The 14384-nt window shown below is 44.2% G+C and overlaps 1 protein-coding gene across 2 annotated transcripts in view; it reads left to right on the forward strand.

Moving 5' to 3' along the window:
- C2CD3 (C2 domain containing 3 centriole elongation regulator) overlaps positions 1-14384 on the forward strand; it is a 429817-nt gene that overhangs the window by 91268 nt on the left and 324165 nt on the right. For both annotated transcript variants that reach the window (XM_029602105.1, XM_029602106.1), the window contains exons 8-9: positions 2448-2592; positions 9896-10071. In XM_029602105.1, the coding sequence (XP_029457965.1) occupies positions 2448-2592; positions 9896-10071 (321 nt within the window). The remainder of the gene's footprint in view (positions 1-2447; positions 2593-9895; positions 10072-14384) is intronic.

A 14384-nucleotide genomic window follows, 5' to 3' on the forward strand; every position in this document is an offset into this window, starting at 1 on the left:
TTTCAACACTGGGGCTTCCCAACAAACGATCTCTTTGCAACTCAAAGCAAACATTTTGCTCCATTTACCCAAGCAAACTTCGTTACGTGCTGGACGCCTTCCTCATTCCATGGACGGAGGGCTTGCTATACGCCTATCCACCCATTCCGCTAATCTCCAGAACGATTCAGAAATGCATTCAAGACATAACAGACTTGATCCTAATAGCTCCGGCTTGGCCAAGACAACCATGGAAGGCATATCTCATGTGACTCTCCATACGCCCACCGATTCCTCTGGAGAACCATCCACAACTCTTAACTCAGGAAGGAGGCTCCCTCCTCCATCCAATGCATCAATCCCTCCATCTGACAGCATGGAGGTTGAAAGGCAAGTATTAAGCCACTTATGCCTCTCTTCAAATTTAGAAGACATACTGCTCGCGTCTAGGAAACCCTCGACTAGATGTAACTATGCGGGGAAATGGCATCATTATACACAATGGTGCCAGCTACGGCACCTAGATCCTTTTTCATCTACTTCAACCCAACTACTGGAATACCTTCATTCGCTCTACCTCTCTGGTCTAGCATACTCTTCAGTTCGTGTACATATTAGCGCTATTGCAGCATTTCACCACTATCATCATGGTCTTCCAATTTCTAATCACCCATTAATCTCTAGATTCATGCGGGGCATGCTACACTTAAGACCGCCATTAACAAAATCTCCTGTACCATGGGATTTGAACATGGTACTCGAACAGCTCATGACTTCTCCCTTTGAATCTTTAGACTCATGCTACATAAAATACCTAACCTGGAAGACGGTTTTCCTTGTAGCAATTACATCGGCACGAAGAGTAAGTGAGCTACAAGCCTTAGTTCACTATTCTCCTTACTTGGAATTTTACCATGACAAGGTTACTCTCCGCACTCATCCTACTTTCCTTCCGAAAGTGGTTACAGCGTTCCATCTAAATTAAGCGATTATGCTTCCAATCTTCAAACCAAAGCCTCATCATAATGATCGTGATAAACTCCTACACTCATTGGACTGTAAGAGAGCTTTAGTCTATTACAAACAGAGAACACATTCTCCATCCAGACCATCTCAATTATTCCTTTCCTTCAATCCAAACAAACCAAGTCAACCTGTTTCAAAAAGGACCATAGCGAATTGGTTGAGCCAATGCATAGAATTCTGTTATAACAAACGCTCTACCAGGCTTAGCAGCAGGCCAAGGGCCCACCAAATATGTGCCATGGCAACATCAATTGCCCAGTTACGAAAGGTTCTCTACTGGACATCTGCAAGACGGCAACTTGGTCTTCTCTACATACCTTCACGACACACTACTGCATTGACAAGCAAGCTTCTTCAGATGCTGCACTTGGCACGGCAGTCTTGTCAACCCTTACTGAACCTTAGGACTGTCAACTCCACTTATGTGTTGTCGTTCTGAACTTAAACAGCACACCTGTGCAGACACAACCTGGGAGCTTGGGACTCCCAGAAAGCATGGCTAATTCAGCCTGCTATCAATGAGAAAAAGCAAGTTTGCTTACCGTAAACGGTGTTTCCGTAGATAGCAGGATAAATTAGCCATGCAATCCCTCCCACCTCCCTAGACAGTCCACTACTACTACATACTTTTTTACTGAACGTTTTGCTTGGTTACAAAGAGACTAAAGAGAAAAAATGGAAGCGCACGGGAAGACAACCGCGCAGACGCACAGAGTCAAAAACTGTCACTACTTGAGAGAAACTCCGCCTACTCCAGTCGCGTCGACGCTCCCAGAAAGCATGGCTAATTCATCCTGCTATCTACGGAAACACTATTTTATGGTAAGCAAACTTGCTTTTATCATATTAACACTTATAAAATTGTGATTCATTTAATTATATGATACGTTAAGTTTCCCTGAAATATTTTTACTTGTATTTAATTTATTATTCATTCTGTGTTTAGATAGCTGCTCGCATTTCTTTTTAGATTTAGGTTTTGATACCTTTATAAAGATACTTTAAATGGCTTCACTACCTACAAAGTCTCCAGTTTTCCTCAGGATCAATATTGCCACTATAACTTTGCACTAATGCCATTTAAAAAGCATTCACAGATACAATTCATCCTAACTTTAAAAAAATATCAATCTATTCTATGAATATGGCCAAAGTGTTTATTGTAGGTGACTTTGGGTGATTTAGGAGATGTGAAAATGCAAAGCTTCTCAAATATTGCTCCAACCTAACCTCAAACTCCAGAGTATGACGACTCTTTGCTTGATAATTAGAACAGGCTGAATATGAAATGCCTCTTGAAAGAGATGCTCCTTCAACCCTCGAATCAGCAAGAGTTCCTTCAGCTGCCTGGGTATGCCATGTGGGATGGGAGGGGGCTACTGCAGAGACAACATACATTCAGGTAATAGTACTGCTTGAGAAATCTTTCTTTTGCTTCACAGTGATCTTTTCCCTTTACATTACTGGGATGGGATGGGATCGCCTCCGGAATCCTTCTCCATGGGGAGTGATGTTTGTGACAACAGTGAGCTGAATGATCCACGCTATGATCAGAGCCTTCTCGAAAATCTGTTTTATTCTGCTCCCGTAAGTAATGGGTGGATCTATCAAGCAATTTTCTTTATGTTTCTTGATGTGCTAGGCAAACAGTGCTCTACTGGCATGTGTCTTATATTATGCTGGAAGCAGGATTATCTGAATGAAGTACTACATCCAATTATATTTTTGGGAGAAACCAGACTCCCTAGGATAAAAACTTTAAGGATAATCTGCTTCTATTCTTAGGGATTCAAGGTACAGTGGGCTACAGTTTGAGTTGTTTCCTTAAACCACTGGCAGCTGACCTCTAAATACCAGAGATAAAAAATAAAGGAAATCTCAGTGCTACCTTACATTGTTGAAGACAAGCAGTTCACCATAGTCACACTTCTGGATGATGATGATGATGATGAACTAACCCAGAACATGTTTTTTATTTATTTCGCTATATTATAAGAATATTAGGGGCTCAGGGTAATTATTTCAGCAGGATCGCACATGCTCATGCTCCAATGAATACATGGATCGGCAATAGTATGTTTTTGGTTTTTTTTGTTATTGTCACTTGCAGTGGGGTATCTAGTATTTTTTCATGGTCTTAGACTCTGAGGCCTGATGCTCTTAGCCAAACTAGTTTTCTTTCTGCAATAGCTGTTGCAGATGCCCTTGTGGCGGTATTGAAAGAATCATAAACTGAGCTTCCTGTTCATACTCCAGATCAGTCCAGACGAATGAGTTTTGCATCCCTACCAGCAGATGGAGGCAGAGAATAAAAACTTTTCAAGCACTGCTACTTAACTGAGAGTGCCACCTGTAGTCCCTCAGTATTTCGCTGTCTCCAGTAGATGGTAAAGGTACAAACCAGCAGTTTGAACTTTAGTTTAAAGGAAAAAAAAAGATAGAAACAGAGGAGAAGGGGAGTCCTTCTGAAGGAGAGACACGCTGGGAGAGATAGCAGTGTGTGAGGAGCGGAATCGGCTGAAAGGACGGAGGAAGGGAACCCACCCTGTCTCGACGCGACCCGCGGTAACCCCGCCTACCTCTGACGTCATCAGCGGCCCGACTGCCCTATTTAAATCCGGGGGCAGCGGCAGGTAAAGCGGGAGTCCTTCTGAAGGAGAGACACGCTGGGAGAGATAGCAGCGTGTGAGGAGCGGAATTGGCTGAAAGGACGGAGGAAGGGAACCCACCCTGTCTCGACGCGACCCACGGTAACCCCGCCTACCTCTGACGTCATCAGCGGCCCGACTTCCCTATTTAAATCCGGGGGCAGCGGCGCGCAGCCGCCGGCGCGCTGCCGAAGCCGCGCGCCCCTGATAGAAATTTGTTTTTCCTTAATTTGAACCTTAAAGAGGACTATAATTGATGGGGAAAAAGAGGAAGGCTAGGATAGTGATCTCTACTCCCTCCAGAAAGGTCGTGACGGGTCCCATGGATCAACATCTAACCAGACGGGTGAGTCAACCTACAAGAGAAGCTATCCCGGATATCTCCTTTTCTTCGGGAGCTTCTCTTAGTCCTGCCATATACCAAAGTCCCAATGTATTTGCTGAAAATAGTGGGGCTGAAGAGTTAAAAGCCCCAGAGTTTTCAGCTTTAACATCACCTGTTTTGATAACAGAAGCACCAGTTGGTCAGGAGGGACTTAAGTTTACTAATGTGTCTCTTGAGCTTTTAAGTTCGCTAGAGGTTGATCAAGGAATAGTCAACCCTGACAGTATAACACTGGTGGACGTATGGAGGGCAGTTACAAAAATGGAGAAGTTATTATCTTCTTCCATAGTCCAATCCTCCAATTTCATTAAAGAAACTGGGAAAAACTTGGAAGACCACAGTAAAAGAATACTAAATTTAGAACAACAATCCGGGACTATGGTAAAACAAATTGCAACCTTACAAGCCACCTGACCCTCGCCCTTTCTTTTTCTCTCCCTACCCAATTGACCCTCACCCTCGCTATCTTCTCTCCCCCCCTCCCAACCTCTTGAGGTCTTCTCCTCATCTTCCCCTTCCATCGTTCACTTCACCCTGCTGATTTTCCTGATTGCTTTATATAACTTTATTGTTGAAACTAACATGTACATTTGTATATATATCTCGTATTATCATCCCCTGCCCTATTAACCGCTACCTGTTAATGTTATTATTGTAAAGCTTGTTCCTAAGTTATTATTATTATTATTATTATTGTAAAGCTTGTTGCTAAGTTATGTTACATTGTGAACCGAGGTGATGTTTTGCAAACGTGCCTCGGTATATAAGAAACCATTAAATAAATAAATAAAAATAAATCTGCCTTTATGAAGGACTCTATAATTGTTTATAAAAAATTGGAGGGAATGGAAAATGCGCTAAGAAGGAAAAACTTAAGATTTTTAAATTTCCCCATGACGAGACTTTTGTCAGCCCAAGAACTGTTTAATAAATACGTAAGGGAAATCTTAGGTATAACTAAAGATCTGATTATATCTAAAATGTACTATGTCCCAAATAAGAAAAGAGAGATAATGGTTAATGAGGGGGAAATAGATGTTTTAAGAACTGACAGTGTAAATCTTACAGCGTTTCTAGAGGCATCAGTGGACGATATACAGTCCAGAGCTACTCTGTTAGTAGAGTTTAGTTTAGAACAGGATAAAAATGTAGTACTCCAGAAGTACTTTAGTAATAAGGAATTCATTTTCTGTGGACAAAGGGTCCAAGTGTTTCCAGACGTATCGAAGGATACTCAATCAAGGAGGAAACAGTTCTTGTTATTAAGGCAGAAGGTTTTGGCCCTTGGGGCAACCTTCTACCTTAAATTTCCCTGCAAATGTCTAATTACTTACCAAAGAAATAAATTTACCTTTTTAGAACCAAACCACCTTGAAAATTTTCTTCTGGATAAGGGAGGACAGGACACTGTAGCTACTCCAGTTGTTGGGAATATTTAAATGGTATGAAAAAAAAAGGCTCCTCTCCAAAAGTTGTATAAGTTGAAATTATTTTCTTTTTAATTTTCCTTGGATGACTCCCCAATATGTGGGCTAGAGAGTTTTGAATTTACAAATATAGTAATATTAAGATTTTTCTTTTGCATTAAATAGTGATGTAAATCAAGCTGTCTTATTTCATGCATTGTTAAAATGTTAGAAAATTTAATAAACTTTAAATAAAAAAAAAAAAAAAGAAACAGAGGAGAAGATAACAAGTGAAGTCTGATACTCCCAGAGGTGTTATGGTCCTTTGTGGACCATCCCTCTAGTTGAGCAAGGCGAGTGTGTGTGTGTGTGTGGGTTGGTAATTCATAGCCAAGCTTCACCCTTGATTTCCAGGGAGAGGGAAAGCCAGAGGTCCTGGTTCCCTCACTCCTTCTGAGAGGCCTTCTCATCTGCCCTGTTGACTGGACCTGCCGGGAGCATCCAGAAGCAGGAAAGTATATCTTCCCTTCTTTCTCTCTGGGTTGCTCGGTGGCTGTCTTTTTCTTTAAATTAAAAAAAAAATAAGTGTTTTCTGCAGGCCTTCTTTTGGGGGTTGGCGGTACAGTGAGCATCAGGGTGAGAAGGGACGTGCGTGTGCTTGGCTGCAGCACCTGGGGCCGAGACAACTCCGGTAGCAACGTTGCAGTTTTTTCCCTCCGCTCTCAGGGCTATTTTTGGTTGCGGGCTGCGACGCAATTCATGGCACCTCCCACGGAGCGTGGGAAAGTTTTTATAGGGCCTTGGTCTGAGGCAATTGTGCCTCAGTGGTGCCTTACAAATGCGCTGGCTGTGCCTTCGGAGGTGAAGGGGCCTCAGAGGGATTGGCTGGTGGATGTTGCTAAAGGTCTCTATATCGCTCCATGGTGAGTCCGCACCTGGAATACTGACTACAATTTTGGTCGCCGCATCTCAAAAAAGATATAGTTGTGATGGAGAAGGTACAAAGAAGGGCAACCAAAGTGATAAAGGGGATGGAACAGCTCCCCTATGAGGAAAGGCTGAAGAGGTTAGGGCTGTTCAGTTTGGAGAAGAGACGGCTGAAGGGGGATATGATAGAGGTCTTTAAGATCATGAGAGGTGTTGAACGAGTAGATGAGAATCTGTTATTTACACGTACAAATGATAGAAGGACTAGGGGGCATTCCATGAAGTTAGCAAGTAGCACATTTAAGACTAATCGGAGAAAATTCTTTTTCACTCAACGCACAATAAAGCTCTGGAATTTGTTGCCAGAGGATGTGGTTAGTGCAGTTAGTGTAGCTGGGTTCAAAAAAGGTTTGGATAAGTTCTTGGAGGAGAAGTCCATTAACGGCTATTAATCAAATTTACTTAGGGAATAGCCATTGCTATTAATTGCATCAATGTCATGGGATCTTCTTAGTGTTTGGGTAATTGCCAGGTTCTTGTGGCCCGGTTTGGCCTCTGTTAGAAACAGGATGCTGGGCTTGATGGACCCTTGGTCTGACCCAGCATGGCAATTTCTTATGTTCTTAAGGTCAACAGGCCCTGTTCAGGATGCCCCAGATAGAGAAATCAGAGACTCCCTTTCCTCGCTTTCTCCAGTACTGCAAGGGTCTGGAGAAGATAGAGACGAGGCAGGGGAGCCTGGAGAGGATCTGGAGGAGAAGGAATCCAGTGGATCTGACTGACTTTTCATGGATTTTGTGTTGCTGCATGCGGCCTATCTCGCTAAGAAAGAAGTGACTGGTAAGCGGTCAGCCACCCTGAAGTCCCAGAGCTCAGCTAAGAAGCCTCGAGCTAAGGCACCTCCAAGTCGGGGGGCATTTTTTGCCTGCTGGGCCTGGGATGCTTGGTGGGGGTGGAGGATGACTTCTTGGAAGGTTTGGAGGGAGATCTTCCCCAGGAAGATCCACGAGATGACCTGGTGCTGATCCTAGTCCGGGCGCTGATCCTGCTGCTGCTCCGGTGGGCAGTGACCTTGATGCGGAGGAGGTTCCTCTCGTGGAAGGGGACGACCTTAGGGTAGCGAGATTCCTCCATAAGGAGGAGCTGCGGTCTCTCATTCTACAGGTGCTGGAAGAGCTGGGGGATCAAGGTCACGCAGGAGGTTTTGGACAATGAGGGTGTGAGCCTGGTATCGACGGGTTGCGTGGACTGCTAAAGGCTTTCCCTTTGCCGAAGAAGGTGAAGAAACTGATTGATCAGGAATGGGATTTTCCCGAGGCAAGTCTGAAGGTAGCCAGATGTATGACCAGGTTGTATCCCTTGCCGGAGGACACTTTGGAAGTTTGGAAGCTTCCGAAGGTAGATATGGCAGTTTCTGCTGTGACCAAGAAGATGACCATTCCTATGGCAGGTTCAGCGGTGCTAAAGGATGACCAGGCCTGGAAGCTAGAGATCTTGTTAAAGAAGCTGTTTGAGATCTCGGCTCTGAGCCTTAGAGCTGCGATTTGGTCTAGCTTAATGCAGAGAGCTTGTTTGTGCTGGGTGCAGAAGGCGCAGGAGAAGACTTCAGGGGGCCTCTGCGGATTCCAACCAGAAGGCTTGATTGGAGACAAGGGTGGCCTATGTTGTGGATGTCCTGTATGATATGGTTCAGATGTCAGCCAGGAATATGTTGCCTGCGGTAGCTGCTCAGAGACTCCTGTGGTTACATAATTGGTTGGCGGATGTGTGATCAAAAGTGAAGCTTTCTAATCTCCCCTTCAAAGGAAGGTTGTTGTTCAGGGAGGATTTGGAGAAGCTGATGAAGCATTTGGTAGAATAAAAAGGAAACAAGTTACCCGAAGATAAAGTTTGCAAGAAGACTTTTCCGCCATGTGCTTGTTTTCAGGAAATGAGAAGGTTTCGCTTCAATAGGAGTTCTTCTGGATTCATGCAAAAGGCAGGTTTCAGGAAGGCAGCAGTCCTTTCGAGGGACACATAGATCAGCCAGAGATAGCTCCGGACAGGATTCTGGAGGTGCTAAGTCTTCCCATTGAAAGTGGGTTGGTCCACTCCTCCCTGGAAGCTGTTGGAGGAAAGTTATCCTGATTTTACGAGGAGTGGACCAGAATCACTTCTGATCAGTGGGTTTTGGAAGTGATAAGGGATGGCTACACCTTAGAATTTTCACGCCCCATCAAGGAAGCCTATGTAGAATCCAGTTGCGCTTTGCCTATTAAGCAGCGGTGATACGGGACAAGCTACTAAGGCTGCAGCGCCTGGAAGTCATCATCCCGGTTCCCCTGGGAGAACAAGGTTGAGAAAGATATTCGGTTTACTTCATGGTTACCAAGAAGGACAGTTCCTTTCGGCCCATTCTAGATCTGCAGAGGGTCAGTGCGTCCTTGCGGGTGCTGTGCTTTCATATGGAGACACTGCGAATGGTGATTGCAGTGGTGCGCAAGGGGGAGTTTGTCACATCCTTGGATTTAACAGAAACATATCTGTACATTCCCATCCAACAGGGCCAAAAGTTTCTGCACTTCACGGTGCTAGGAAAGCATTTTCAGTTTTGAGTGCTTCCTTCCGGACTGGTGACCGCACCGAGAACATTCATGAAGGTGATGGTGGTAGTAGTGGTGGCCCTCAGAAGGGTAGGGATCCTAGAACATCCATACCTGGACGATTGGTTCATTCGGGCGAAGTCTGAGATGAAGTGTTGCTGTTCCAGAAAAACGGAATTCCTAAGGTCCCTGGATTGGGTGATAAACCTGGTGAAGAGCCACCTGGAGCCATCTCAGTCATTGGAATATCTGGGGGCTCGATTCAATACCCAGTTAGGCAAGGTTTTTCTTACCCCAGAAAGGGTGGTCAAGTTGCAGGCTTAAGTTGTTCGACTGCTGAATCTGTTGGTTCCCAAAGTCTGGGATTATTTACAAATTCTAGGCTCCATAACTACACTGGAGTTGGTGCCATGAGCCTTTGCTCACATGTGACCTCTCCAGAAGGTGCTCTTGTTCAGTTGGAATCCGTTGTTAAAGGAGTTTCAGCTGCCATTACCACTCTAGGAGTCTCCATCTACTGGCAGGGATGCATAAACCCAGGAGTTTGGACTGATCCGTGGTACTACAGGAACGAAAATTAGCAGGTAAGAACCAATTTTCCTTTATTCTGTTTAATTGTGTTGAATTATTCTTTTTATTGGCATGGTTGCTGCTTTGGTCCTCTCACTGTGGGGTATACTTGCCACTGTAACTGCCCCTCCCCTCCCGCTCATGGAGTTCTAAGGGGACGACCTTCCCCTGTTCACGGGGACCCTGGCCCTCTGCGCCGATTAGCTCAAGTAATGTGGCCCTCTTTAAAAAAAATTAAAGAAAAAGTTTGTCCACCTTTAATATAGGGAATGGAATGTAAAAATATCCTTGCTGCATAGGATCTGTTGAAGTACATTAAACTGCCTTTACAAGGACTAACGGGTTTTTTTTTTCCCTTTTGCAACATTTAAGAAAACGGACAGCAGTCTAAGTGATTTTCTCAGTGATGATGATGACGTTAAAATCAATAGAGAAGCAATGAAGAAAAACTTTATAAGAAATAGCCCAGACAATCTCAGTATGTTCCAAAAGGCATCTGATTCACAGGCGCTTGATCGGAAAGAGATGAAAGCAGAAAAGAACACTAGGTAAGCTGCTCAGGGGGGCGCAGATAGGGGTAGGGAGGATTAGGTTTGGGGGAGAGCTACAGTGAGTAGTATGTGAACTAATATTGCTGTGATTAAACTGAGGAAATGTTTTAAAATGATGTTATCTGTAAGTGAAACTAATGTGAACCTGGAGGAATGGAAGCAGCATCTGCAAAATATTAGTACTTTTTTATTGTGGTCTTCGTAATGGTTACGGTACTTTTGCTAGACCTAAAATGTGTTCAATTCAGTTCTTCCGGTCTCCAATTTGGCCGGGGTCAGGGATACTGCGAAGGCAGCATTCATGGTTCCTGGGATGGAAAAGAGTCAGTCAGTCATGCAATAGGGAAACCTCCTGGTCAGATTTAGGGCCTTTGATTGCAGGCTTCTGGAAGGAGCCCTGGTGGGTGGTCCCTGTCTGAGCACAGGTGCTGCAATGACTGAACTAAAGTAAGTTGGAATGGGATATAAAATAGGGGAAACACATCTGGAGAGTTGTGAATGAAGGCTTATGGTGACAGATCCCAGCTCTGGTTACAGTTGAGCTGGAAGCCCAAAAAAGCAGGATGAAGCTGCCGGATTAAAAAAAAGTGATTAGATGTGTTAAGATGTGTGTCAGCTTTTTCTGAACATTTGGTCAATCAGAAGGCTGGATTGAATGGTTTCCTGTTTGTGTTGTACATGAAATCCTCTTGATTTCTTTCCTTTCCCCCCACCAATAACAATATCTTTATTTAAGTTTCCTATGCTTTGTCGTCTTCTTCCTAGTTCTATCATCCCTGTTTTATTGTAACTTTTGCTTCTCTTTACTATGTTAATGTTTATAGTTATTGTACCCCCAGTTTCCTGTAAACCGACATGATATGATACTATCATGAATGTCGGTATAAAAAAGCACTAAATAAATAAAATAAATAAAATAAATCTTATTTAAAGCTGAGTTCAGGCCTTTCACATACCATTTCTAGCAATATCAGAGGTCATAAGAACATAAGATAGGTCATACTGAGTCAGACCAAGGGTCCATCAAGCCCAGTATCCTGTGTCCAGCAGTGGCCAGTACCCAGTACCTGGCAAGTACCCAAACATTAAATGAATAGATCCCAAGCTACTAATCCTTATTGATTAATAGCAGTTTATGGACTTCTGCTCTAGAAACTTATCCAAATTTTTTTAAACTTAGTTACACTAACTGCTGTAACCATATCCTCTGGCAATGAATTCCAGAGCTTAATTATGCATTGAGTGAAAGAATTTTCTCTGATTTGTTTTAAATGAGCTACTTGCTGAGTTCATGGAGTTCCCCCTAGTCCTTGTATTATCCGAAAGAGTAAATAACCGATTCACATTTACCCATTCTAGTCCTATCATGATTTTGTAGACCTCAATAATATCCCTCCTTAGCCGTCTTTTCTCCAAGCTGAACAGTCCTAACCTCTTCAGCCTTTCCTCATAGGGGAGCCATTCCATTCCCTTTATCATTTTGGCCGCCCTTCTCTGTACTTTCTCCATCACAATTATATCTTATTTGAGATGTGACGACCAGAACTGCACACAGTATTCAAGGTGCGGTCTCACCATGGAGCAATACAGAGACAATATGACATCCACCATTTTATTCGCCATTCTCTTCCTAATAGTACCTAACATTGTTTGCTTTTTTGACCGCCACAACACACTGAATTGACGATTTTATTATATTATCCACTGACACCTAGATCTCTTTTCTGGGTGATAACTCATAATGTGGAACCTAACATCGTGTAACCACAGCAAGGGTTATTTTTGCCTATATGTATCACCTTGCACTTGTCCACATTAAATTTCATTTGCCATTTGGATGCTTGAACTTCCAGTTTTACAAGGTCCTCCTGCAATTTATCACAATCCGCTTGAAATTTAACTACTCTGTATAATTTTGTGTCATCCGCAAATTTACGCACCTCATTCATCTTGCCCCTTTCTAGATACTTTATAAATATATTAAAAAGTATCAGTCCTAGTACAGGTCCATGAGGCACTCCACTGTGTACCTTTTTCCATGCGTTGTGTGCTTGGTTTTGGGAGCAACTTTGCATGCACAAATTTTAAACTGTTTCAAACACTTTAGCTTGGCGCACAAATAATGCATGTACCTTGCTGCGCTTACTTCTCTAGTACTTAATTTTTGTGCGCATAAAATTTTGAATGCAAGCTGTTCAGACGCACGTTTACTGGCGTGATGGCATGGTAAACAGGAATCCTAAGCGCTTTTCTCTTTATGTTGCCTGTCATATTAGGGCTTCTCAGCCTGGCCTGTCTTCTAACATGTGTCAGTGCTGTTCGAACCCTCAGGGAGAGTTGTCTTCCTCAGATTTTGCTAAGCCTAGCTTCTCCCATTCTGATAATGGGTTGCTTACAGCCTTGGCTGGAGGGACGCCAGACCTTGGTTCTCCCTTGACTGGCTCCTCTGCAGGAGAGGACAGTTCTGTGGGCCCCACTCCAGTTCCTTCTCAGCTTGGTTTTTCTTGGGTGGAATTTTTTCGAGGCTTACAAGCTTTTTTTCAGGCGCAGTGCTTCGCTTTACCCAGTCCTGTCAGGTTGGACTCTCAGCCGGTGGCTCCTCCCTCTTTCAATCCTATGCTGAAGCGCTGGGGCATGCCTCAGCTCCTTGTGGGTATTCCCGACAGGAACCCAGATGGCACTGATAATGAGGCAGATCCTGATTCCCTAAAGGATGGAGAAATCCCTCTGGGTCTGGAACCATATCAAATCATGTTGTGGTTCTTTCACAGAGATGAACTGCCAGCCCTGATTTCCCAGACTTTGAAACAGCTGTGTGTTCCTGGTATGGATGCCATATCTGAGCTGAAGAAGAATCCCATTTTGGTTTCCTTGCATAAAGCTTCTTGTTTTTCCCCTGTGATGGACACCATTCAGGAATTCATTGATCTTGAATGGGACGTCTCAAAGGCAAATTTTAAAGGGGTCGGACATTGGAAGGCATGTACGCCCTGGATCCAGCTATGAGAGAACGTTTTCATTTTCCCAAGGTGGATACATTGGTATGTGTTGTCTATAAGCGGATGACTATCCTCGTCTAGGGAAGGGGGCCTTGAAGGGAGGCTATCCTTAAGCAAGCCTTTGAGGCAGTAGCAATGACTTTACAGATTTTCCTGTTGCGGTAGTGGTGAAATCTTGTCTGCTTCTCTTAGAGGAGGTTGATGATTCTGGAGGGAATTCCATAGCGGTTATGGAGCTCGCTGCCACCGTTCTAGCAGACGCAGGCTGCGATTTGGTCCATACCTTGGCCAGGGGAGTGGCTTTGGTGATAGCGGCCAGGCATCAACTCTAGTTGTGAAATTGGTCAGCTGATGCAGTCTCCAAAGCTAATCTTTCAAAGATTCCTTTTAAAGGCTTGCTCTTGTTTGGGAGTGAGTTGGAGAAATTAGCCAGTAATTGGGGTGAATTTCCGGTTCCTTGGTTGCCGGAGGATAAGAAGCAATTGCAGCGCCCCTTTGGTATGAGAGGTCAGCTCCAGAGTTCCAAGCGGTTTTGTCCCTACAGAGGGTCAACCTTTCAGAGGACTCGGCCTTTCGGTAGGTCGCCTTCCTTTCATCCCTGACAGCCCGAAAGAGGAGCCAGCTCGGGTGGCGGATCTTCCCGAGCTTCCTAGTGAAGGTTTGCCAACCCACCTTCAGGAGCAAGAGATAAGGAGGCGCCTCTCTCTCTTTTATCAGAGGTGGGTCGAGATCCCATCAGACCATTAGGTCCTGGAGGTGATACGAGAAGGTTATGTACTGGAATTTTGCAGTATTCCTCGGGACGTGTTCATGGGTCTCCTTGCCACTCCCCGCAGAAGAAGCAGGTAGTGGAGTTTACGCTTCAAAGGCTCCTCAAGCTGATGGCTGTGATTATGGTGCCCATGTCTCAAGCAAGTATAGGGCGATATTCCATTTATTTTGTTGTGCCCAAGAAGGGAGGGTTCCTTTCTACAAACCTGGATCTCAAGAGGGTCAACTGTCATTTGAAGGTGGCTCATTTTCACATGGAAACTTTACACTCTGTGATAATGGCAGTGCAGTTGGATTTGTCCGAGACCTACATTCATATTCCCATCCATTTGGAATACCGACATTTTTTGCATTTTGTGGTGTTTGGGGGCCATTATCAGTTTCGGGTGCTGCCCTTTGGTTTAACCACCACCCCCAGCACATTTTCCAAGGTTATGGTGGTGGTAGCAGCGGCCTTGAGAAGAGAATGGATCCTAGTGCATCCATACTTGGACGACTGGCTGATTTGTGCCAAGTCTCAGGAAGAGAGCCTCCTGGTGA

The sequence above is a fragment of the Rhinatrema bivittatum genome, chromosome 5, assembly GCF_901001135.1.
Source record: "Rhinatrema bivittatum chromosome 5, aRhiBiv1.1, whole genome shotgun sequence".
Lineage (NCBI taxonomy): Eukaryota > Metazoa > Chordata > Amphibia > Gymnophiona > Rhinatrematidae > Rhinatrema > Rhinatrema bivittatum.